The 26,962-nt window shown below is 44.2% G+C and overlaps 1 protein-coding gene across 1 annotated transcript in view; it reads right to left on the reverse strand.

Annotated features, from left to right (window-relative positions):
* Mccc1 (Methylcrotonoyl-CoA carboxylase 1) overlaps positions 1-26,962 on the reverse strand; it is a 90,422-nt gene that overhangs the window by 5,883 nt on the left and 57,577 nt on the right. The window contains exons 8-11 of the mRNA XM_080269104.1: positions 24,605-24,776; positions 21,951-22,072; positions 11,579-11,728; positions 6,549-6,699 (exon numbers count right to left, since the gene is read on the reverse strand). Of these exons, the coding sequence (XP_080125230.1) occupies positions 6,549-6,699; positions 11,579-11,728; positions 21,951-22,072; positions 24,605-24,776 (595 nt within the window). The remainder of the gene's footprint in view (positions 1-6,548; positions 6,700-11,578; positions 11,729-21,950; positions 22,073-24,604; positions 24,777-26,962) is intronic.

The following is a 26,962-nucleotide window of genomic DNA, read 5'->3' on the forward strand; positions in this document are numbered from 1 at the left end:
TCTCTACACTCTGGCTTTGGCTTTCCTGTCATTCTCTGACTAAATAGATCTGTGCTGTTTACTTATCCCCTAATTCTACTGACTATCAAAAATTCTTCGACTATCTTACTTCTACGATGGAACACATTCTATCCATTTCTCCTTTCTCTGAAATCTCCGTTCTAGGAGATTTCAATGTTCACCACCACCTTTGGCTCTCCTCTCCTTTCACTGATCCACCTGGTGAATAAGCCTACATCTTTTCTATCCTTAATGACCTAGAGCAGCTTGTACAGCACCCTACCCGCATCCCAGACCGCCTTGGAGAGAGTTCCAACATACTTGACCTCTTCCTTACAACTAATCCTTCTGCTTACACTGTTAATCTTTTCTCTCCGTTGGGCTCCTCCGATCACAACTTTATCACCTTAACGTGTCCTATCACTCTGGTACGGCCTGTGGACCCTCCAGGGAAACGTTGCCTGTGGCATTTTGGAACGGCGGATTGGGAGGCCCTCAGGCAGTACTTCTTTGATTTTCCCTGGAATGATTATTGCTTCCATGGCCGGGAGCCATCTGAGTGTGCCTTGCACATTACGGAGGTAATTCTCTCGGGCATGGAAGCACACATTCCTTTCTCATATCCTTTGACTAACGCAAGAAAGCCTTGGTTTAATCACGCTTGTTCTAATGCTGTCCACAACAAGGAGAGGGCCTACAAAAGGTATCGGAGCCAACCCACCCCTGAATCACATAACTTTACGTTTCTGCCCGGAATCGTGCTAAGTCTGTTCTTCGCTCTGCTAAAAATAATTTCATCCGTACTAAATGCTCTCAACTCTCCAACTCGAATTCTTCCCGCTCCTTCTGGCACCTTGCCAAAAACCTTTCTAACAACTTTACCTCATCATCCTTCCCTCCTCTTTTCTACTCTGATGGTTTTGTAGCTATTTCTTCTACTGATAAAGCAGATCTCTTCGCACAGACTTTCTCCTCCAATTCTACCTTAGACGATTCAGGTGCTGTTCCTCCATCACTTCCCGCCTCTGACTTCCTCATGGCTGACATTAAAATGTCTTCAGCTGATGTATTTTCTGCCATCACTGGCCTCAATACTAACAAGGCATATGGGCCTGATGGAGTCCCTCCTGTTGTTCTCAAGAACTGTGCTTCTGTACTTACACCCTGCCTAGGCAAACTCTTTCGCCTTTGTCTGTCAACTTGTACCTTTCCTTCTTGCTGCAAGTTTGCTCTCATTCAGCCAGTCCCAGAGAAGGGTGACCACTCCCAACCCTCCAACTATTGTCCAATTGCTTTAACGTCCTGTATTTCAAAAGTTTTCGAGTCAATTCTCAATAGAAAAATTTTAAGGCATCTTTCCTATCACAACCTTCTTTCTGATCGTCAGTATGGGTTCCGTCAGGGACGCTCCACTGGCGATCTTCTCACCTACCTTTCAGACACCTGGCCATCCTCCTTTCGGGACTTTGGCGAAAGCTTTGCCATTGCACTTGACATCTCAAAGGTTTTCGATCGAGTCTGGCATAAATCTTTAATTTCCAAACTGCCCTCTTACGGTTTCTATCCTTCTATCTGTGCCTTCATTGCTAGCTTCCTTTCTGGTCATTCTATAGCCGCTGTTGTAGACGGCCATCGTTCTTCTCCTAGATCTATCAACAGCGGTGTTCCTCAGGGCTCTGTCCTATCACCAACTCTCTTCCTTTTATTCATCAATGATCTTCTAAGCTGTACATCTAACCCTATCCACTCATACTCTGATGACTCCACCCTTCACCTTTCCATTCAGTTCCTGCAACGCCCATCTCAGCAGTTACTTCAACAAACAAGGGATGAGGCTATGGCACACCTAATTTCTGACTTGGCTCGTATCTCTGACTGGGGTAAAAATAATCTTGTTGTTTTTAATGCATCAAAGACTCAGTTCTTACACCTATCAACCCGTCAAAATCTTCCACAGGTATACCCACTAATGTTTAATAGTATTCAGCTTAATCCTGCATCATCCTTGAACATGCTTGGGGTTTCATTTACTCGGGACTTATCTTGGAAAGATCATATTACATCTCTTGTAAAATCTGCTTCCAAGAGATTGGGTGTGCTAAGCCGACTCCGTTCTTTCTTTACCCCTGCACAATTGTTGACTCTATACAGGGGTTTTATCCACCCCTGTGTGGAGTACAACTCTCATGTGTGGGGACGCTCTCCACACACAGCTCTTCTCAATAGGGTGGAGTCAAAGGCTTTTCGTCTCATTAACTCTGCTCCTCTTACTGACTCCCTTCAACCTCTGTCTCTTCGCCGCACTGTTGCATCTTTATCTCTTTTCTATCGCTACTTTAATGGTCACTGCTCCTCTGAACTGTCTGCATGCATTCATCCACCTCTACGACGGGCGCGTAGCACCTGTCTAGCAGCAAACTCTCATCCCTTTTCTGTCCAACTCTCTAGTGCAAGAGTTAACCGTTACTCCCAGTCCTTCATTTATGCAACAGGTCAACTCTGGAACTGTCTCCCTCTGTCTGTATTTCCTGCTGCCTATGATCTCCAGTCTTTCAAACGCAGTGTGTCCAGGCATCTCGAAATGAATGGATCTTGAATTTGTCTCTCTCTTGTATTTTGTTTTTCTCTTGGAGGGAACTCTTATTGCGGGCTCATGGCCTTTGGTTCCTTCTTCCTCGCATTTAAAAAAAAAAAAAAAAAAAAAAAAAAAAGATACCTCTCTCTTCTCTTCTCTCATCTTCTCCCCTACCTCTACTCGCTAACCATTCACTATATTCCTTCTTCTTTTGTTCCACAGCTCGTTTCACCTCATCATTCCACCAAGCTGTCCCTTGCACACCCCTGCATCTCCTCCCCACTCCACAAACCACCTCACACACTGCGCCTATCTCTTCCGTGAATATCTTACATACGTCTTCCACCCCTTCCATCTGCTCTAGCTCATACCTTCCCAATCTTTCTTCCACTATGGTCTTATACTCTGCCATTTTCTCACTATCCTGCAAATTCTCCACTCTCCTCACAACAGTAATAGTAGTAGTAGTAATAATAATAATAATAATAATAGTAATAATAATAGACAAAAATAATAATAATATTAAAAAGTAATAATAATAATAATAATAATAATTCATTTCATTTCATTTTTAAAGGCTCTAACATGCTTGCATGCGTCAGCCTTGGTCACCTAATGGTGGCTCTCAATGCTGCACGATCCATTGCAGCCTCCCTGTTCAGTCCCTTAACCCTGAGGTCACACTTAATGACCTCGTCCCATGTCTTTCTCAGTCTACGCCTCATAACCCCACCCCCAGTATTAACACTTCTCACCTTGCTCACCCAATTATCATCCCCCATCCTCTTCACATGTCCAAACCATCTCAATCTACCTCTCCTCATCACAACACCAATACACTCCAGTCCCATCCTACCTCTCAACTCTTCCATCTTAAACCCAGCCCCACAAGACCTTGCACGCAGGGACGCACTACACATCCACCTAATCATTGTCATTTCTGTACGTCTGAGCCAGCGAATATCCTCCTCCTTTACTGCCCAGGTCTCACTACCATACAGAATTACAGTCCTAACACATGCTGCATACAAAGACCCCTTAGCCCATAGGGAGAGCCCTCTCAATGTCAGAAGAGGCAAGAGCTCAATGAACTTCTTCCAACCACTTCTCACCCTAGCCACAGAGCTAGCTCCAGCCCCACCTCCAGCACACAACATGTCTCCCAAATAACAAAACTCTTCCACACACCCAAGAGATTCACCAGCAAGTTCAATCCTTTCACGCCTGACAATCTCCACCTGCTCTCCCTGACACGCCGTACACATAAAATCACCATTATCTCGCAGTCTACATCTGATACCACTACATCTCTTGTGCACCCATTTATCACAAACACCGCACAAGATGGAATTACTTCCCACGCCCTTATGGCAAACTGCACATGGCCACTCTCCCCTGTCTTTGACAGTAGCGCCACCAACCCTAGATATCATCAATTTTGTTTTATCTACATTTACCCTTAAACCCTTTTGCCCCATACCATCTCTCCACTTCCTAAACCTTTCCTCCGCCTCCCTTTCGTTCTCTGCAATTAGCACCAAATCATCACCATACAACAACTCCCACGGGAGTCCATTTCTAAAGTCACATGAAAGGGCTTCAAGTACCATGATAAACAACATGGGACTCAAGACTGACCCCTGATGCGCACAAACATTCACGGAAAACTCATCACTCAAATCTCCATTCACTCTTACCTGGGTGTGAGCACCCACATACATAGCCATAACCACCCTAACCAGCCACTCCTCCAAGCCAAGCTTTCTCATTGCCCACTTCACCACCTCTCTAGGGACTCTGTCAAAGGCTTTTACCAAATCAATAAAAACAAAATAAAGATCCCTTCTCCTACCAATATATTTTTCCTGAAGCTGTCGAACAATGAATATAGCATCAGTGGTCCCCCTACCTGGCATAAACCCAAACTGCATCTCATCAATATTCACTCTTTCTCTAATCATACCTTCTAAAACTCTCTCCATTACCTTCATTATCTGATCTAAAAGCTTTATACCTCTATAATTTCCTCTTTCCAGGGCATCACCCTTCCCTTTATACACATTTACAATTACACTCTTCAGCCAATCATCTGGGACAACACACTCATAAATAATCCTATTTATCAGGTCAGTGACTAAACTCACCCCTATATCGCCTGAGGCCTTCAGCATTTCGGCAGTCAACCCAGACACACCTGCTGCCTTCACCACCTTCATTCTGCCTATTGCCTCACTCACAGTAGCTGTATCAATCAAAGGCCAAGGGCCAGACACTGGATCTGCTGGCTCCAAACCTTCCCTGTCCCAGTCAAACTCCTCATTCAACAACCGGTTATAATGCTCTCTCCATGCATCTTTAATATCCTCACTGTTCACCACTACCCTTCCTTCATCATTCTTCACACACTGCTCACCTAAGATATCCCGATTATCCCTCTTCACCTGACCTGCCACCCTAAATATGTTTTTCCTTTCCCCATGATTTAGGTTATCAAGTAATTGTCTCTGTGACTCAGACTTTGCCCTGTATACCTCTCTCCTAGCCCTACGCTTGGCAGCCAAATATTCCTCTTTGCTACCACCCTTCTTCCATTCCCGGAAAAGCCTTCTTTTCTCCTTAATTGCAGCTTCTACACCCTCATCCCACCACCAAGTTACTTTATGTCTTGGTGGTCCTCTTGTCCAGCCGCATGTTACATCAGTAACTCTCAAGAAATTGTTCTTGAGGGCTCTGTACTGTTCATTAACGTCTCTGTCTACAGCTCCCTGTTCAGCCACAACTCTCCTCAACTCGCTATAGAAGGCATCCCTTACTACTTGGTTTTTCAGCTTCCATATTTTCCTCCTAGGTACATAAGTCCTCTTTTTCATCACTTGTTCTTTAAGCACCATATCACAAATCAATAGTTTGTGCTGCTGCACACACTCCTCACTTCCTATAACTTTAACATCCCTCACTAACCTCCTATCGGCCCTCCTAACCAGAAAATAATCTATCTGACTGCTATTTTCCCCAGACTCATACATAATTAACCTACTGTCTCTTTTCCTAAAATATGCGTTGCACACAATCGTGTCCGTTGCCTCTCCAAACTCGAGTATCCTTTCCCCTTCTGCATTCCTTAGACCATACGCACATCCCCCATGCACTTCTTCATAACCTTGTGCTGCTTCACCTACATGACCATTTAAGTCCCCTCCCAAAATCACTATCTCATCATCCTGCATACCACCCACTACACATATTAAATCATCCCAAAATCTATCTTTCTCTGATTCATCCAATCCTGCCTGTGGAGCATATGCTACACCCTCATCCCACCACCAAGTTACTTTATGTCTTGGTGGTCCTCTTGTCCAACCACATGTTACATCAGTAACTCTCAAGAAATTGTTCTTGAGGGCTCTGTACTGTTCATTAACGTCTCTGTCTACAGCTCCCTGTTCAGCCACCACTCTCCTCAACTCGCTATAGAAGGCATCCCTTACTACTTGGTTTTTCAGCTTCCATATTTTCCTCCTAGGTACATAAGTCCTCTTTTTCATCACTTGTTCTTTAAGCACCATATCACAAATCAATAGTTTGTGCTGCTGCACACACTCCTCACTTCCTATAACTTTAACATCCCTCACTAACTCCTATCGGCCCTCCTAACCAGAAAATAATCTATCTGACTGCTATTTCCCCCAGACTCATACGTAATTAACCTACTGTCTCTTTTCCTAAAATATGTGTTGCACACAATCATGTCCATTGCCTCCCCAAACTCGAGTATCCTTTCCCCTCCTGCATGCCTCAGACCATACGCACATCCCCCATGCACTCCTTGATAACCTTGTGCTGTTTCACCTACATGACCATTTAAGTCCCCTCCCAAAATCACTATCTCATCATCCCGCATACCACCCACTACACGTATTAAATAATAATAATAATAATAATAATAATACCACCACCAGTCCACGGGGCTAACCTTGTCCTTCACAGGCCAGGCTAATGGTGCGGCACACAGTGTGGTTGAGGGCGGGGGTGGTGGCGGGGTAGAATGGGCTGGTTGGGTCACGCGAACCAGCACACATCATCATTACATCATGTTCCCGACTCAACTCCAGCGCCAGAGCTGCCTGGTGGTGAGAGTGATGATAATGATGATGATGATAATGATGATGATAATAATAATAATAATAATAATAATAATAATAATAATGTAAACAATTACATATTACACAGGTCAACAAAAATAAAATTTCTTCCTGGTTGTGAACTGAACTGGTCTGAGTCTACGGTAATGGAAGGTGCTGAACTCCACTATGGCATCAGTAAGGACGTATCAGCTGCGGTTCCTGAAAACCAGTATATCGGTGTATCTTGCTGACAGGATGGCACTCATACCCTTGTTGGTTTAGTTCCAGCGATTAAATCTGTAGTTTTGTTGCAGGTTACAAATATTGTTTCCACTTCTATTCTGGCAGAAATTCTCAGTCACTCTGACAGTGGTGAAAGATGGAACGCCGCACGTGTAAACGATCCTGACCGTTTTGGTTACATTTGTGGAGCGTTCACCCCGGAAAGCTTCAAGAAAACCATCACGAAGGCTGTTCCAGTGAACTACAAAAGCTACTTCAGATGTCCCTTGGGTGACCAAGACAAGAAATGGGCGCCTCACGTAGCGTGTAGGTCCTGTGTCAATCACCTGAGTGGATGGATGCGTGGAGAATGAAGTTGAGGTTTGCCATTCACTGTACCAATGTGTGGCGAGAGGCCAAAAACCACAGCAACGACTGCTGCTTCTGTCTCACGAACATCAAAGGAATAACTGTCAAGACACGCGCCACAGTACAGTACACCAATATCGCTTGTGCAGTCCAACCAGTGCCACACAGTGCAGAACTACCGGTGCCAAACCCACCTGCTGAACACGAGCTAAGCAGCGAATCTGATTCCAGTCACAGCCCCATGGATGATGACTACCAGGACGACTCAGGCAACAGTGGCCCAAACCATTCAACCAGGGAGCCCTTCATGATCTCATAAGGGACCTGGATTTGTCTAAAGAAAAGGCAGAGCTCCTGGGATCACCACTGAAGCAGTGTAACCTGGTGGAAGATGGAGTGCGCATCACTACGGCACGTCATCGGCACAGACAACTGTCTGTGTTTTTCAAAATGGCAAACAGCCTTTGCTACTGCGATGACGCAGTGTCTCTCATGCAACAACTCTGCAAGTCTGACCCATACAAGCAGGATGAATGGAGGCTGTTTATAGATTCAGGAAAAGACTGAAAGCAGTCCTCCTACACAATGGGATCGGCTTCCATCCGTGCCAATAGCACACGGGGAGAAGATGACCGAGAGCTGTGAATACATTGTGCTTTCTGCTCTCAAGTATGAGAAGCATCAGTGGAAAATATGCAGGGACCTCAGAGTAATCAGTCTACTTCTGGGCCTTCAGAGCGGTTACACAAAGTACACGTGCTTTCTCTGCTTGTGGAACAGTAGAGCTAATGCCGAGCACTATGTAATAAAAGAATGGCTGGCAAGACCAAAAGATGCACCCGGAAGGTTCAACTGTCTTCACAAGCCCCTTGTGGATCCAGAAAACATATTCTTGCCTCCACTGCATCTCAAGCTGGGCTTGGTGAAAAATTTCATAAAAGCCATGGATCAAACAGGTACTGGGTGTCAGTACTTGTGTATGACGCTCAGTGGCATGGTATCCGAAGCCAAGTTGACAGCCGAAGTCTTGAATGGTGCTCAGATCCACATGCTGGTTAATAAACAGGTACTGGGTGTCAGTACTTGTCTATGACGCTCGGTGGCGTGGCATCCGAAGCAAAGTTGACAGCAGGGGTCTTGAATGGTGCTCAGATCCACATGCTGGTTAACTCTTTCAGGTCTCAAATAGGTCTCTAGGTCACGTTTGAGAGACGCATTTTTTTTTTTTTTTTTTTTAAGTCAAGGTTTGCAAATAAAGAAAAAAATATCATATTCATGCACAAGGAAGTAATACACATCTGCCAATAAAACATTAAAGCTCTACTCACTATACAAGTGCTGCAAAAATGATGGGAAGTTGCGTAGCAAGTGGTGTGTGGTGGCGTATGAGCACTGCCGTCTCGGTGGGTAGGTGATTTCTTGGTGTGTAGGCAACATGATTGCATCATTTGTTTCCATGTTTTTCCATAAAAAAACAGTGCACTAATATAAGTACATTATATCTCACGTGATTTGTGAATGATCCTTGACATGTTTTCTTTACAAAAAAGTAACTAAACAGTTACAAGATCCATATAAAACTATCACTTACTAGTTACTGCTGATTATTTTACTTTGCTCTTATTTTGCTTAGTACTATCAAAGACTGTGGGTGTGACGACATGGGGGCTAGCCTACGAGCTTGCCTTTTGTATGTACGTATGTTTATTTTATTGTTGCTAACTCTATCATCCTGTGTACTTACAGGCAGCAGTAGAGACAGTGATAAAATATTATTTCTCAGAATTGACGGTGATATAAGCATAACCAGGAAATGTGAGAATCTCATGAAATATATATCAGAAAAAAGTATGGAGACACTAACAATCATTCGTCAATGAAAAAGGCAACGCTCGCTGCACATGTATGACCGCCTGGTAACAAATAAATGTATGGTACGTGTATAAAAGGCTACAGAAACAACCTTAGAAACCTAAAATCATAAATCTGTAATTATTTCCCTTCAATCAGACACTCTAACACCCAGGAAATGAATAAATATTGAGACATACAACTCGGTAATCTCTTGCTTGCCTGTGACGCGCCAGCTATGTGCATTGGCAGGAGGCAGGAGGTGGGGGATTGGAGGGAGAGGGGTGGGGGATCGGTGGGAGGTAGGAGGGTGGAGGAAGTAGGGGGTGGGGAATTGGAGGGAGAGTGGAGGGTGGAAGTATCGGAGGTAGAGAGGTGGAGAATCGGTGGGAGGTAGGGGGGTGGAGGAAGGGGTATATGAAAGGGAGGAGGGAGGTGAGAGCTATGTATCCTCCAGAGCAGTAAAAATATATTGCAAACAATATCATTTTGCTAAATGAACTGTCTGATAACAAAATAGTAAAAAATATTGCCAGATCAACAGTATAATAAAACCAATATGTGCAACCCAACCCCCCACCATGATTAGCTCCTCCCAGACTGTTTAAAATAAAATATTGTGATCTGTGCATGCCTGGTACAAGCAGAGGGGTCTGGGGAGCGGCTCGTATCCATATTTCATTCACCAGCCTCATGCAACAGTTTTCATTCATGCCTAAATATGCTGCCACGGGAGTGGCTAGGAGACCCCTACCGAGAAAGCCACTATAGTGGCCAGGAGACCTGAAAGGGTTAATGATGGTGACTTCATCAAGGCATTAAACCCGCTGGAAAGGCACACATGGGAATCAATCATGAATATCTCACAGAACTGCCTTGGAAACCATCATGCAGACAGCTACGAAGACATTGTGGAAGGCAGGTTACAGAGTTATCCAGCTCTGGGCTCACGGATGTCCTTGATGATTCAATTCTTTCACTCCCACCTCGATGTCTTCCCAGATAACCTGGGAGACATCAGTGACAAGCACGGTGAAAGGTTTCACCAAGACATTGCTATAATGGAGAGCAAGTATCAAGGCCAAATCAGTGCCAACATGACGGGCGACTACTGCTGGATGCTACAACGTGAAGACAGTCAGCTGAACAAGCGGAAAAGCAAAGTGCACAAGTATTTATACAACTTCATCGCTTGCTGATAAAATGTACATTGGATGTCCATAATATTGTACCATAAATCCTCACAATATAATGTGTGTGTGGCTCAGTATATGCTACAAGGCTGAGTTATGCCACACTGAATATGTTGTCAGTCGGATATTCAGCAAACCTGGTAGGACAGCGCTAAATGAATATCAGATTGGAAGTCAGTGCTATCACACTGGTTAGGGACACATATATATATAAGAACCATTTTGCAGGCTGACCACTGGTATCAAAGCTCCATAACACCTTCTCCTAAGGGATTTATTTTGCTTATTACATCTTGCTGGGGAATGGGGCTCCCTGGCGCATCCTCCTAAGTGATTCATTCTCCAAACTACTCATTAATATCCCCTGGTTTGCTTCCTGTGTCTTTTCAATACCAACACAGATTGCACGAGCAGCACACAATAATATAATAAGGAAGCAGAATCAGAAACAAACCAGTAAAGAAAAGGTGTTAAGTACGCTTCCTAACCCCACCCTCAACATCCACACCTCTCATCCTCCACACTCAGCTCACACCCCCCTCTCTCATATACCTCTCCACTCCATCCCTCCACCTCATCCTCAGTCTTCCTTCTCCCTCTCCCCCTTCCCTCCACCTCACTTACATTCCTAGTTAGTCTCTCACTCTGCATAACTGAACCTCAGAGAGAGAGAGAGAGAGAGAGAGAGAGAATGACAATTGGGTGTGGAAGGTGAGAGGTGTGAATGTTGGGGATAGGGCTGTGAGAGGCAGACCAAAAAAGACCTCAGATGAGGCCATAGAGTGTGACCTCAGGGATAATGAACTGAACAGGGAGGCTGCCAGAGATCAAACAGCATGGAGAGCTGAACAGGAAGGCTGCCAGAGATCAAGCTGGGTGGGGAGCTACATAGGGAGGCTGCCAGAGATCAAGCAGAGTGGAGAACTGAAGAGGAAGGCTGCCAGAGATCAAGCAGAGTGGAGAACCAAACAGAAAGGCTACCAGAGATCAAGCAGCATAGAGAGAGCTACCGTTTAAAAAATTACCGTTTCTATACAACTATACTCCTGTCACTTTAAGCTGGCCCAAAACTGCTCTCTCTCCATCTTGAATATGATGCTAGTCACAAAGAAGTGCTGTGAGAAGGCTGTAAACCATAGCATTGTCTTTTGCACCATTGGGATATATGGTGAGAAAATACAGACAGACAGACACACACACACACACACACACACACACACACACACATACACACTCACACACACCTGGCAGTACAGCTGGTGTGATGGTATACATTCGGCAAACAGCTGGTGCTGGTGTGCTGGTATGAAATCGGTATTAACGTCTCCAGTCTTGAAGCTTGGATGCGTGGCCAGAGACAGCAGAAAGTCCACGTTGGTATTAACACCCACGATCTGGTATAAAAGACCTGGTATTAACAGATAGGTAGATAGATGGATAGACAGATGGACAGATAGATAGACAGATAGACAGATAGATGGATGGATAGATGGTGGTATATGCAGGGTCACAGCAGAAAGTCCACGTTGGTATTAACCCTTTAACCGCGGGCATTGTTTTGCCCCGACTGGCCTCCCCCGCGGGGGTTTCAGCCAAAATGTAAACAAACTTTAAACCTTTATAACTCTGCACAGAATAAATCTAGAGCGAAAAATAAGGTACCATTAGAAAGTACTAACCTTCGGCTTTGCAATGATGTAGGTTTCATGATTTCGTTGACTATCACTGGATGGGCAGTGCCATTAGAAGTGAGCAATCTAAAATCACTATTTTTCGCTCACACACCATTACCTTCGCTCACACACCATTACCAAATGCCAACCTCATTCTGATAATAATACTATAAACATATATGAACACTGCACATACGATAAACACCAACTCTGTGTTCAATGAGGCAGGTAAAAGGCACTGTAATTGCCCGCACTTCACTGCCACATCAGCGGTGTTGTAATCACTATTTTTCGCTCACACACCATTACCAAATGCCAACCTCATTCTGATAATAATACTATAAACATATATGAACACTGCACATACGATAAACACCCACTCTGTGTTCAGTGAGGCAGGTAAAAGGCACTGTAATTGCCCGCACTTCACTGCCACATCAGCGGTATTGTCACTCACACAGCTGGACAGATACTGATGCGTGTTGGTCAGGGGTGGGGTGGGGGGCCCGGGAGGTGGGGGCCCGGGGGGTGGGAGGAGGGAGGTGGGGGTCAGCTGGAGTGAAAGAACTTAATAGCTACTCTCCCTTGAAACAACTGGCGCACGGAAAAAACACGGGGTATTCAAAATATTCACAAACATTCGAGAATGACACCCGTGGTTTGGTCCAGTTTTTGCAATGTCATTCTGGAATGACACCCGCGGTTAAAGGGTTAACACCCACGATCTGGTATAAAAGACCTGGTATTAATAGATAGATAGATAGATAGATGGATGGATGGATGGATAGATAGATAGATGGATGGATAGACTGATAGACAGATGGATGGATAGATAGACAGATAGACAGATAGATGGATGGATAGATAGACAGATAGATGGATGGATAGATGGATGGATGGTGGTGTATGCAGGGTCACAGAAGAAATTCCATGTTGGTATAAACACCCACGATCTGGTATAACAGACCTGGTATTAATAGATAGATAGATGGACGGACAGATAGACTGATGGTGGTGGTGTATGGGTGAGATAGAGGGAGGGATGGGGGGGACAGGGTAACATGGAGGTGATTTGTTTGTGGCCACCCCTTACAGGATTAAAGTGTTTGGCTATAGATAGAGATAGATAGATAGATATATAGACAGAGATATATAGATAGATGGACAGATGGTTAGATAGATGGTGTGGTGTATGGAGGGAGCGAGGGGTGTGTGATAGAGGGGGGGCAGTGAAATGGTTGGGGACAGGGGGACATGGAGGTGATTTGTTTATGGCCACCCTTTATGGGATTAAGGCATTTGGCAATAGATAGATAGATAGATAGATACATAGATTGACTACTCTGGAATTTATAGATGGCACTGATGTAGACTGTGCCATCTGACATATAACCAGCTGCCTGAGGATGTTGTTGACCACCTGCACAACCAACATATACCACCATCTATCTATCTATCTAGCAGGGACCACTGCTATTAGATGCAGAAAAAAGCTGGGATCACTGAAGTACTGTTGGGTGTGATTAGGGTTAGTCTCATAAAGGGTGGCCACAAGCAAACCACCTCCACGTCGCCCTGATGTGTCATACTGTATAAAATCATCAGGTATAAACTGACTTACATCCACAATAAACCTAAACCCAAGACAGGTATTTACCAGTTCTTAAATACAGAGAGAATTATCTACTGTATCTATCTCTCTATCTATTTCCAGACACCTTAATCCCATGAGGGGTGGCCACAAACAAATCGCCTCCATGTCACCCTGTCCCCTGCCATTTCACTGCCCTGCTGCCAACAACAGTGAAATTCATTCCTAGTAGCAAGACCATTGTGCATTTTATTCCTTGCCTTCCCCTCGCTTATAATGATTATAATTAAGTGACGTGGCAGGCGACAGGGTGACATGGAAGTGATTTGTTTATGGCCACCCCTTACAGGATTGAGGCGCCTGGCAGTAGACTGATAGATAGACAGCTAGATAGAAATACATTATGGCAATACATGGTAAATTAGTTTGAGGTGTAGGGAGGTGTGGCAGATTTACCCTTTTCTCTTACACTAGGCCAGGCTCTTGCATTACTGTCTTTGAAGGTGCAGTTCCACTCACTTCCTGTATGGTGGAGGTGCAGATAAAGGACAACAATAGGTACAGGGGGTCTCAACACCTCATGTACTAACTGTACCAGGGGATTAGTAGCCTAAGTTTGAGGGAAAAAATCAACATGGGACCAATTATTAACTGATAAAGAGCTATATTTACTGACAGCTTTGTCAGTAAATTAGGAGGGAGACCAGTTGGCCCACAAGGTCATCAACAAAGGTAGCTCCCAAAAGGCTGTCTTGGACTGACAAGTGAGCTCAATAAATGCTGAGATATACTGTATAATATTATTAATGCCAATAAACGTATGCAAGTAATCTATTTGATGGCGAGACAATGCATAACTGTTAGTTTATAATATAATAACTCGATGTATTGGGAAATAAACCCTATGAGCATAACCATAATTGGCTCTACAGTTGCTGTTCTCCGTTACAGTCAATAATACAAGCAATACTGGATGGTTAAATATGATAGCCGATTACACCTTCCAGACTAAGTTACCATCCTCCCCACCCTACCAGGAAAAAATGACAAAAATCAACTGATCAAAAGTAATCCTAAAACAACTTCCTGCTGAAGACAGAGGGAAATGATATGCATGACGGCTAGTTTAGCAACAGAATACCATGAGTGAAAGAAAAGTAACAACGTCCTTTTCTTTAATCAAGAGTATGCATGTTACCAATATTAATGTGAGAAGTGACAGGCTGGGTCTATCGCTAATTCACAAAATACAGAGTTAAATGGTGAGACCCCTGATCTTAGACAACTGTTAAGACGTTGACTGTGATGGTGGAGAGGTATTATGTGATTAACAAATTCCATGTCATTAACAATATCCAGACACACTAGTTAGCCCAATCAAACATTCCCTGATCTTAGATAACTGTTAAGACGTTGACTGTGATGGTGGAGAGGTATTATGTGATTAACAAATTCCATGTGATTAACAATATCCAGAAACTACCAATATGCCGGGAATCGAACCAGGGACTCTCAGGTGAGAGCCAGGCAGCATACCACTACACCACGACCAGGTAAAAGTTAATTCACGTTGTCACAATCTTGTAACCAACGTCCCTCCGCCCCCACTGTGGGCATCAAGAGGATGAGTTAACCCCCTGGCACTCGGGCAAGTAGATGCTTTTAATCTATCTCAAACACTTACGGCAAGTCAGAATGAAGAGAGAACCTGTATTTTTTTCACAGGACAAATCATCAGAGAAATTACCAATATGCCGGGAATCGAATCCTCTTGATGCCCACAGTGGGGGCGGAGGGACGTTGGTTACAAGATTGTGACAACGTGAGTTAACTTTTACCTGGTCGTGGTGTAGTGGTATGCTGCCTGGCTCTCACCTGAGAGTCCCGGGTTCGATTCCCGGCATATTGGTAATTTCTCTGATGATTTTTCCTGTGAAAAAAATACAGGTTCTCTCTTCAATATCCAGAAACACTAGTTAGCCCAATCAAACATTTATAAAATATGCAGTGCAGTTTGTGGCTTCAGAGTCAGTTACCACCCTCTCTTCTCTGCGTCATATTACTTGGAGATAAACGAATTTCGTTTGCACCAATGAAGGAAAAAACGACTGAATGGTTGTTTCTCTTCTGAAAAGTTGATGTTTGTGACTAACAACAGAGTCAAAGAGAACAACAGCAGCTGTCCCCCAAGAAATAATTCATCAAAACAAGCTCTGAAATTATCAGTAAGTTTTTCAATTAACTGATAATGGTCATGACCTTTCTGTCTCCCTCCCCCTTTTTTTCTGAAGATATTGAAAAAGTGGGGATGATGAATTCTATGGAGATTCTAGTTGAAAAAATCACTTTTTGTGGAAACCTCAAACTGTATTTATTTTATCACCCACATTTCTGATTCCTTCTCTGACGTGCACGTCACCAGCACAACAGTGCCAGCTTCTGTGATAGCTAATAACGGTTTTAGGAGTTACGAACAAAAATAAGCAGAAATAATCCGTAACTTACTGCATAGGGGTCCTCTCAAGTCAGTGGGCGTCCCAACCAACTGCTTGTGTCATATGTACAATTTCATGTGGCCCTAAGCTTAGTCCCAACTGCTATTACCACTACTACATAAGCATTCACTTTAACACTACTACTACCACCAGCACATCACTTTTGTACTGTCCACCCACAACCAGTCCAGAAGTTCAGTAGCCTTCTGTCAACCCAGCACTTCAATAAGACACTGACAACAATCACTGGGTACTTGCTGCAACTTAGCATATGTCAACTTACTACATACAGTATTGACAGGGAAAGGCCTTACCACAGAGATGACATGCTGTTTACTAGCATGACACTCCCTATTGACAGGGAAAGGCCTTACCACAGAGATGACATGCTGTTTACTAGCATGATACTCACTATTGACAGGGAAAGGCCTTACCACAGAGATGACATGCTGTTTACTAGCATGACACTCACTATTGACAGGGAAAGGCCTTACCACAGAGATGACATGCTGTTTACTAGCATGACACTCACTATTGACAGGGAAAGGCCTTACCACAGAGATGACATGCTGTTTACTAGCATGACACTCACTATTGAGAGGGAAAGGCCTTACCACAGAGATAACATGGTGTTTACTAGCATGACACTCACTATTGACAGGGAAAGGCCTTACCACAGACATAACATGGTGTTTACTAGCATGACACTCACTCTATGTCAAGCAATGTCATCACCAGCAGTAGTTGCAATATTAATGGTCTCTGTTGGACAGTAGTAGTAGTTGGAAATAGTCTCCTTGAGTAAAAGTTGTCTTATTTCATGCTTCTTGATCGAACCATTTAAAACAGCTTCTTCTAGTTAGTCTCTCACTCTCCATCCCTCCATCTCATCATCAGTCTCCTCCTCCCACTCCCCACCTCCACCTCACTCACACTCTGCTAGTTAGTCTCTCCCTCCCCATCCTTCCATCTCATCCTCAGTCTCCCTCTCTCCCCTTCCACCTCACTCACATAGTTTTCGTTTTTGGTTTTTGGTTTCGGTTTTAAAAGGCCCCAACATGCTTGCATGTGTCGGCCTTGGTCACCTAATGGCGCCTCTACATGCTGCACGATCCATTCCAGCCTCCCTGTTCAGTCCCTTAACTCTGAGGTCACAGTTAATGACCTCGTCCCATGTCTTCTCGGTCTACCCTTCATAACCCCACCCCCAATATTAACACTTCTCACCTTCCCCACCCAATTATCATCCCCCATCCTCTCCACATGTCCAAACCATCTCAATCTACCTCTCCTCATCACAACACCAATACACTCCAGTCCCATCCTACCTCTCAACTCTTCCATCGTAAACCCAGCCCCTCCAGGCCTTGGACGCAGGGATGCACTGCACATCCACCTAATCATTGTCATTTCTGTACGTCTGAGCCGGCGAATATCTTCCTCCTTCACTGCCCAGGTCTCACTACCATACAACATTACACTCCTAACACATGCTGCATACAAAGACCCCTTAGTACGTAGGGAGAGTCCTCTCAATGTCAGGAGAGGCAAGAGCTCCTTGAACTTCTTCCAACCACTTCTCACCCTAGCCACAGAGCTAGCTCCAGCCCCACCTCCAGCACACAACATGTCTCCCAAATAACAAAACTCTTCCACACACTCAAGAGACTCACCAGCAAGTTCAATCCTTTCACGCCTAACAATCTCCATCTGCTCTCCCCGACACGCCGTACACATAAAATCAGCATTATCTTGCAGTCTACCTTTGATACCACTACATCTCTTATGCACCCATTTATCACAAACACCACACAAGATGGAATTACTTCCCACGCCCTTGTGGCAAACCGCACATGGCTACTCTCCCTCGTCCTTGACAGTACCGCCACCAACCCTAGATATCATCAATTTTGTTTTATCTCCATTTACCCTTAAACCCTTGTGCCCCATATCATCTCTCCACTACCTAAACCTTTCCTCCGCCTCCCTTTCATTCTCTGCAATCAACACCAAATCATCACCATACAACAACTCCCACGAGAGTCCGTTTCTAAAGTCACGTGAAAGGGCTTCAAGTACCATGATAAACAACATGGGACTCAAGACTGACCCCTGATGCACACCAACATTCACGGAAAACTCATCACTCAAGTCTCCATTCACTCTTACCTGGGTGTGAGCACCCACATACATAGCCATAACCACCCTAACCAGCCACTCCACCAAGCCAAGCTTTCTCATTGCCCACTTCACCACCTCTCTAGGGACTCTGTCAAAGACTTTTTCCAAATCAACAGAAACAAAATAAAGATCCCTTCTCCTACCAATATATTTTTCCTGAAGCTGTCGAACAATGAATATAGCATCAGTGGTCCCCCTACCTGGCATAAACCCAAACTGCATCTCATCAATATTCACTCTTTCTCTAATCATACCTTCTAAAACTCTCTCCATTACCTTCATTATCTGATCTAAAAGCTTTATACCTCGATAATTTCCTCTTTCCAGGGCATCACCCTTCCCTTTATACACATTTACAATTACACTCTTCAGCCAATCATCTGGGACAACACATTCATAAATAATTCTGTTTATCAGGTCAGTGACTAAACTCACCCCTATATCGCCTGAGGCCTTCAACATTTCGGCAGTCAACCCAGACACACCTGCTGTCTTCCCCACCTTCATTCTGCCTATTGCCTCACTCACAGTAGCTGTATCAATCAAAGGTCAAAGGCCTGACACTGGATCTGCTGGCTCCAAACTTTCCTTGTCCCAGTCACACTCCTCATTCAACAACCGGTTATAATGCTCTCTCCATGCATCTATAATATCCTCACTGTTCACCACTACCCTTCCTTCATCATTCTTCACACACTGCTCACCTTTAATATCCCGATTATCCCTCTTCACCTGAGCTGCCACCCTAAATATCATATTTTTCCTTTCCCCGTGATTTAGGTTATCAAGTAATAGTCTCTGTGACTCACACTTTGCCCTGTATACCTCTCTTCTAGCCCTACGCTTGGCAGCCATATATTCCTCTTTGCTACAACCCTTCTTCCATTCCCTGAAAAGCCTTCTTTTCTCCTTAACTGCAGCTTCTACACCCTCATCCCACCACCAAGTTACTTTATGTCTTGGTGGTCCTCTTGTCCAACCGCATGTTACATCAGTAACTCTCAAGAAATTGTTCTTGAAGACTCTGTACAGTTCATTAACCCTTTAACCACGTGCTGGTTTTGCTTTTTCTTGCGGCACCCGCGGGCATATTCGCACTCCGACAGACTCTCTACAAATATTTGCCAAAAATCAACTATTAGTCCTTGAATATTAAAATCACATATGCTTATGGCACATACCTTCAGCTTTCTCCTGGGGTGTTTGTTGAGCCTTCGTCGAGTACCGTAAGACTTGTGGAGACCTCTGAAGTTGAGTAACGAAGTCTCCACTTTACACTTCCCGACAACCCGTAATATGATTACCACAGCCTGATATTATCACTAGAAACACTATTCTATGATTCTCAAATAGTTTGGAATTCATATTCCAAAAAAAAAAAAAAACACTGTGAAAGCAATGAAAATTACGAGGGCGTATGACCTTCCCACTTGCGCTAGTTCACCGCTGGTGTTCTGTCATTTATTATTCATAAAAACACTCACAGTTTATATTTCTATTACTATATAACACTTACATATATCTACAGTCTTTATCCATAAGTTTCCTTCAGTAATAGTAGTTTATTGTCCCTGTAGGCATTCAATTTCTTTCAGTAAAATACGTAGCATTCACTTTCTCGTCCTGTATACTAGCATTGAGAGTGAATGTCACTTTCACCTTCACTCTCATAACTCACAGTATTCATACATGCTAGAGTGAAACTTTCACTTTCATTACTCCTAGTATATGTACTCGTATTCTTATAATACTACTCATTTACATTTCTATTTACGTTCCCTATTTTATTTACATTATTTACATTTCTATTTTATTTACACTGTGTTATGCACTGTCACTTGAAGTAATTTATAAAACTATTTTCCGCTGTTCACTTATATTTACATTAATTGCTTTCACTTGCTGTTTACACATTATTTACACATTATTTACAATTCCACTTGTACTGTTTTACTCAACAGAAAGATCATAGTCACTCTCTTTCAATTGTCAGCCCTTTACCTCTTTCCACACGAGGTTTAGTAGGGGGTAAAGGTCACAGGGCCCTTTGCATGGGGCTAAAAAGCGGCGGAAGTTAGCAGGAGCGAACAGACGTACTTTCACCTTGGAAGATGACAGTGAACTGATAGTGGTGGGCCGGGGTGGCCTACCTAGGGAAATGCATTACTGCCAACGTCAGCCAATTGAGAGCTGCTAATATATAGCAGTGAAATGATTGGCAGGAAATCTAGACAATACATTATAAATTAGGTAGATCCAGGTGAATGTAAATATCACTTAGGCTTCTCCCTTCCCTCCTTATATATATTTTTAGTACGAGAATAGATTATACGGCATATTTCAAGAGGAAATTAACAGCGAAAATTAGCGAACGAGTGCACGTGAGGTGTTCTCAGGTGATAATTAGCCAATTCCAGGTGTATGGCACTCACTTACCTTATTTCTTTTTGGTATATATTATTTGGTATAAGAATAGGGCATAGGGCTTATTTCAATGGAAGAAATCAGTGGAAAATTCCAGGGAAGATTTACTTAGCGTAGCACGGCCAGGCAGGCGAGAGGAGAGGGTAATGGAGGGGAGGTAGGAAGGGGAGTCAAGGACGGGGAGAAATGGCTAAATTGTCAACAATGGATGGGAGTACAGATGAGATTAGGAGTGCTGACTAGTGATGGACATTGGCAGTACTGATAGATGATACAAGCTACCACTTGAAAGCCCGGGCGAAATCAAAATAACACAGAATCGCAAAAGTGACACCCCGCGGTATGATCCCTTGCTCCCAAGCGTCACGAAAGTGATGCCCTGCGGTTAAGGGGTTAACGCCTCTGTCTACAGCTCCCAGTTCAGCCACCACTCTCCTCATCTCGCTATAGAAGGCATCCCTTACTACTTGGCTTTTCAGCTTCCATATTTTCCTCCTAGGAACATAAGTCCTCTTTTTCATCACTCGTTCTTTAAGCACCATATCACAAATCAGTAGTTTGTGCTGCTGCACACACTCCTCACTTCCTGTAACTTTAACATCCCTCACTAACCTCCTATCAGCCCTCCTAACCAGAAAATAATCAATCTGCCTCCCCCCCCCCTCCACCTCATCCTTGGTCTCCCCCTCCACCTCACTCACCCTCTCCTAGTTAGTCACAGACTCCTCATCCCTCCACCTCATCTTCAGTCTGCCACTCCCTCTTCCTCCCTCCACCTCACTCACACACACTCTCCTAGTTCGTCTCTCATTCCCCATCCCTCCATCTCATCCTTGGTGTCCCTCTCCCTCCACTTCACTTACATACACTTTCCTTGTTAGTCTCTCACTCTCCATCCCACCATCTCATCCTCGGTCTCCCCCTCCACCTCACTCACATACACACTCCTAGTTAGTCTCATTCTCTCCATCCCTCCATCTCATCCTCAGTCTCCCTCTCACCCCCTCCACCTCACTCACATACACTCTCCTAGTTAGTCACTCCTCATCCCTCCACCCCATCCTCGGTCTGCCTCTCCCTCCACCTCACTCACATACACCCACTTACTTAGTCTCTCAGTCTCCATCCCGCCATCTCATCCTCGGTCTCCCCCTCCACCTCACTCATATACACCCTCCTACTTAGTCCCTCACTCCCCATCCCTCCACCTCATCCTCGGTCTGCCCCTCCCTCTCCTCCAAGACACACTTACATTATACTGAGTGAGTGCGGCTGTGAGTACGTTGAGTGCGTGAGTGCGGTCGTGGCCCCACACCACCAGTTTGGCAATCATAGGGTCGTAATGCACTGACACTTCATCTCCTTGACGAACACCTGGAGGGGGAGACTGAGGATGAGATGAAAGGATGGAGTGTGAGAGACTAACTAGGAGAGTGTATGAGAGAGGTGGAGGGGGAGACAGGATGTGATGACAGGATGGAGTGTCAGTGACTAACTGAGTGTATGTGACTGAGGTGGTGGGGGAGAGGCAGGGGAGACTGAGGATGAGATGAAGGGATGGAGTGAGAGACTGGCTAGGAGAGTATACAGTATGTGAGTGAGGTGGAGGGGGAGACTGAGGATGAGATGATGGGATGGAGTGTGAGTGACTAACTAGGTGAGTGTATGTGAGTGAGGTGGAAGGGGGGGAGAGGGAGAGGGAGGCCAAGGATGAGATGGAGGGATGGAGTGGAGAGGTAGGCCTATATGAGAGAGGGGGGTGTGAGCTGGGAGCAGGTCAGTGAAATGGCAGGGGACGGGGTGACATGGAGGCAATTGTTTGTGGCCACCCTTTATGGGATTAAGGCGTCTGGCAATAGATAGATAGATAGTGTTTGTAGAAATAGTTATTGTTTGGCTGAAGGGCATTTTAAGTGAAAATTGAAGGTACTGTCCCAAACAGCCCCTGGGCCAAGATTTTCACAAGTCTATCTATCTATCTATCTATTGCCAAACGCCTTAATCCCTTAAGCGGGGTGGCCACAAACAAATCACCTCCATGTCACCCTGTCTCCTGTCATTTCACTGCCTTGCTCCCAGCTCACACACCCCTCTCTCATAGACCTCTCCACTCCATCCCTCCATTTTTTCAGAAGTGCTGCTATAAAAATTTGCCAATATTTTATTTTTCCCCACAGAACATTTTTCTTTGCACCAAATTATTCCCAAAACATTGTTCTAAAGCCATGGAATAAATGAGGATCCTGTGTTAATTACAATGTGTATCCTGTGTTAATTACAATGTGTTCTATGTAGCCAAAAGTTTATTTAAAATGGCCAAAAATGTCTCTACATCCTTCCAATATCACCAGACTCTGCATGATGCTCCTTAACACCTTTTCCTAAGTGATTTATTTTGTTTATTACACCTTACTGTCCTCTTCTTACATAAATCCTTCCAATATCACTATACTCTGCATAATGCTCCCTAACACCTTTCCCTAAGTGATTTATTTTGTTTATTACACCTTACTGTCCCCTTCTGTCTTACAAAAATCCTTCCAATAGCATCATACTCTGCATAAAGCTCCCTAACACCTTTTCATAAGCGATTTATTTTGTTTATTAGACCATACTGTCCTCTTCTGTGTTACATAAATCCTCCCAATATCACCATACTCTGCATAAAGCTCCCTAACACCTTTTCGCAAGTGATTTATTTTGTTATGCATCACTCCTATTCTATTGTTACATAAATCCTTCCAATACCACCATACTCTGCATAAAGCTCCCTGACACTTTTTCTAAGCGATTTATTTTGTTTATTACACCTTACTGTTGTCTTCCGTTACATAAATCCTTCCAATATCACTATAGTCTGCATAAGCTCCCTAACACCTTTTCCTAAGTGACTTATTTTGTTTATTACACCTACTGTCCTCTTCTGTGTTACATAAATCCTTCCAATATCACCATACTCTGCATTAAGCTCTCTAACACCTTTTCCTAAGGTGATTTATTTTGTTTATTACACCTTACTGTCCTCTCCTGTGTTACATAAATCCTTCTAATATCACCATACTCTGCATTAAGCTCCCTAACACCTTTTCCCAAGTGATTTATTTTGTTTATTACACCTTACTGTGCTCTTCTGTGTTACATAAATCCTTCCAATATCACCATACTCTGCATAAAGCTCCCTAACATCTTTCTCTAAGTGATTTATTTTGTTTATTACACCTTACTATCCTCTTCTGTGTTACATAAATCCTTCCAATATCACCATACTCTGCATAAATTACATACAAAAGGATATTAACCAGCCCTATCCAAAAACACATCACTAAGGGAGAGGTGTTAGGGGGCTTCCTTGACTGAGGAGAAGGGGGAAGGAAGAGCAGGAAAGAAGGAAGGAAGGAAAGAAGGAAGAGAGAATGAAAGAAAGAATGGAAGAAAGGAGGGAAGGGAAGGGAAGAAGGCAGGAATGAAGGATGGAAGGTGGGAAGGATGAAAGGAAGGAATGAAGGAAGGAGGGAAGGAATGAAGGAAGGAGGGAAGGAAAGAAGGAAGGGAGGATGGAAGGAAGGAAGGAAAGAAGAAGGAAGAAAAGAAGGAAGGAAGGGAGGAAGGAAGGAAGGAATTATAAGGAGAAAGAAAGACGGAAGGAAGGATGGACTAATAAGGAGAAAGAAAAGAAATGAAACGGAGGGAGGGAGGGAGGAAGGGAAGGAAGGAAAGAGGGAAGGGAAGGAAGGAAGGAGAGGGAAAGAAGGAAGGAAGGAAAGAGGGAAGGGAAGGAAGGAAGGAAGGAAGGAAAGAGGGAAGGGAAGGAAGGAAGGAAGGAAGGAAAGAAGGAAGGAAGGAAGGAGGGAAGGAAGGAGAGAAGGAAGGAGGGAAGGAAGGCAGTACACAACCATCACCCCCCACCTGTCTCAATCCTAATATGTGCGTCTGGCTCAGGTGTGGACAGGTGCTGGAGGGGACCGGCCCCAGGCAGAAATCCACCTTTAGGGTCCTCAGCATATATCCGCGCCTCGAAGCTGTGTCCGCTGAGTTTGATATCGTCCTGTAGCAGCGGCAGTCTCTCTCCTGCGGCAACCTGGGTAAAATAGCGACGAGAAAGGTGCCAAGAAGCTCCCTAATGCCTTTTCCTTAGTGGTTTAGTTTTGGTTGATATCCTTTTAACATTATTTATCCTGTAGCAGCGGCAGCCTCTCTCCTGCGGCAACCTGGCCAAAATAGCAAAAAGAAAGGTGTTAAGAAGCTCCCTAACACCTTTTCCTTAGTGATTCATTTTTCGTTAATATGTGAGGTGGAGGGGGAGAGAGAGAGGGAGAGGCCAAGGATGAGATGAAGGGATGGAGTGGAGAGGTATATGATAGAGGGGGGGTGTGAGCTGGCAGCAGGGCAGTGAAATGGCGGGGGACAGGGCGACATGGAGGTAATTTGCTTGTGGCGACCCCTTACGAGATTAAGGCATCTGGCAATTGATAGATAGACAGTCATTATTTATCCTGTGGCAGAGGCAGTCTCTCTCCTGAAACAACCTGAGCAAAATAGCAAAGAGAAAGGTGTTAAGAAGCTCCCTAACACTTTTTCCTTAGTGATTTATTTTTCGTTAATGTAGTGTGTTATTTATTCTGTAGCAGCGGCAGTCTCTCTCCTGCAGCAACCTGGGCAAAGTAGCAAGAAGAAAGGTGTTAAGAAGCTCCCTAACACCTTTTCCTTGGTGATTATTTTGGGTTAATATAATTTTGTGTGCTATTTATCCTGTAGCAGCGGCAGTCTCTCTCCTGCAGCAACCTGGGCAAAATAGCAAGAAGAAAGGTGTTAAGAAGCTCCCAAACACCTTTTCCTTAGTGATTTATTTTTAGATATGGCTAGTTAATATCATCTCGTGTGCTGTTTATCCTGTAGCAGCGGCAGTCTCTCTCCTGATGCAACCTGGGCAAAATAGCAAGAAAGGTGTTAAGAAGCTCCCTAACACCTTTTCCTTAGTGATTTATTTTTGGTTAATATCCTCAAAGTCAAGGATCATCTAGACATGAGCGTCACACCAATTCTTACTGCAGCCTCCACAAACCCACACCATCCACTACACTACACCATCCACTACACCACACCATCCACTACACTACACCATCCACTACACTACACCATCCACTACACTACACCATCCACTACACTACACCATCCACTACACTACATGGCAGCAAACCCACACACACCAAGGAACATCAAAACTCCCAGCACACGATATCATACACAAGTACATGCATACCCTGGTTTAATGGTGTAATTGGTTAGGTAAAACCCCATCGTTAGGCGGGGTATAGTATATCAGGGTAGTTTTAACATGTAAAGTAATGGGATGCATTTACCTGCCTTGGGTTTCCCTCCAAACCAAGTGCAAACCCCACCCAAATGAGTCCAAATACAACTGTAAAGCCAATCTAAATGGCCTAACAGCTGTAAAGGAAGCTAACCTAAGCCTAACACCTGTAAATAACTCACTAAAACCAACAAATAAAATCTGCATATCGTCATATATATGTCTGGAAAAAATCAAGCTTAGTAAACTGTACCCCAAAATGACAATGTTCACCCCACCTATGGCTAAAACACATTAATCTAAAAACAGTTTACAAATCAACCTAAACACACAATTTTAGTCCAAAATATCATCAAAATTGGTAACAAAAAATCAAAAGCCATCGTTAAACTGAGGTTTGGCCATAGTTAGGTGGGGTACAGTGGTATTTCTACCCCCATTGTTAAGCCAGGGTATTGCATCTAAGGGTATCATATATCGAGGTAAACCTGTACTGTCATCTCACCCCCCTCGCCCGCCTCAGACCAGCTACCAGAAGCATATCCATACTCAGATCACTCGCCGCGCCATTCAGTCACTTAAAGACAACACACAGCTGCATGCACGGCCTCCTGACATCCACCCTTCTGAATCCTATTTCCCTGCATGCATGGCCTCCTGATATCCACCCTTCTAAATCCTATCTCCCTGCATGCACGGTCTCCTGATATCCACCCTTCTGAATCCTACCTCCCTGCATGCACGGCCTCCTGATATCCACCCATCTGAATCCTACCTCCCTGCATGCATGACCTGATATCCACCCTTCTGAATCCTACATCCCTGCATGCACGGCCTCCTGATATCCACCCTTCTGAATCCTAGCTCCCTGCATGCACAGCCTCCTGAAATCCACCCTTCTGAATCCTACCTCCCTGCATGCACAGCCTCCTGATATCCACCCTTCTGAATCC

The sequence above is a fragment of the Coenobita brevimanus genome, chromosome 31 (genome assembly GCF_032717465.1).
Source record: "Coenobita brevimanus isolate Jiangsu-jjx chromosome 31, ASM3271746v2, whole genome shotgun sequence".
Lineage (NCBI taxonomy): Eukaryota > Metazoa > Arthropoda > Malacostraca > Decapoda > Coenobitidae > Coenobita > Coenobita brevimanus.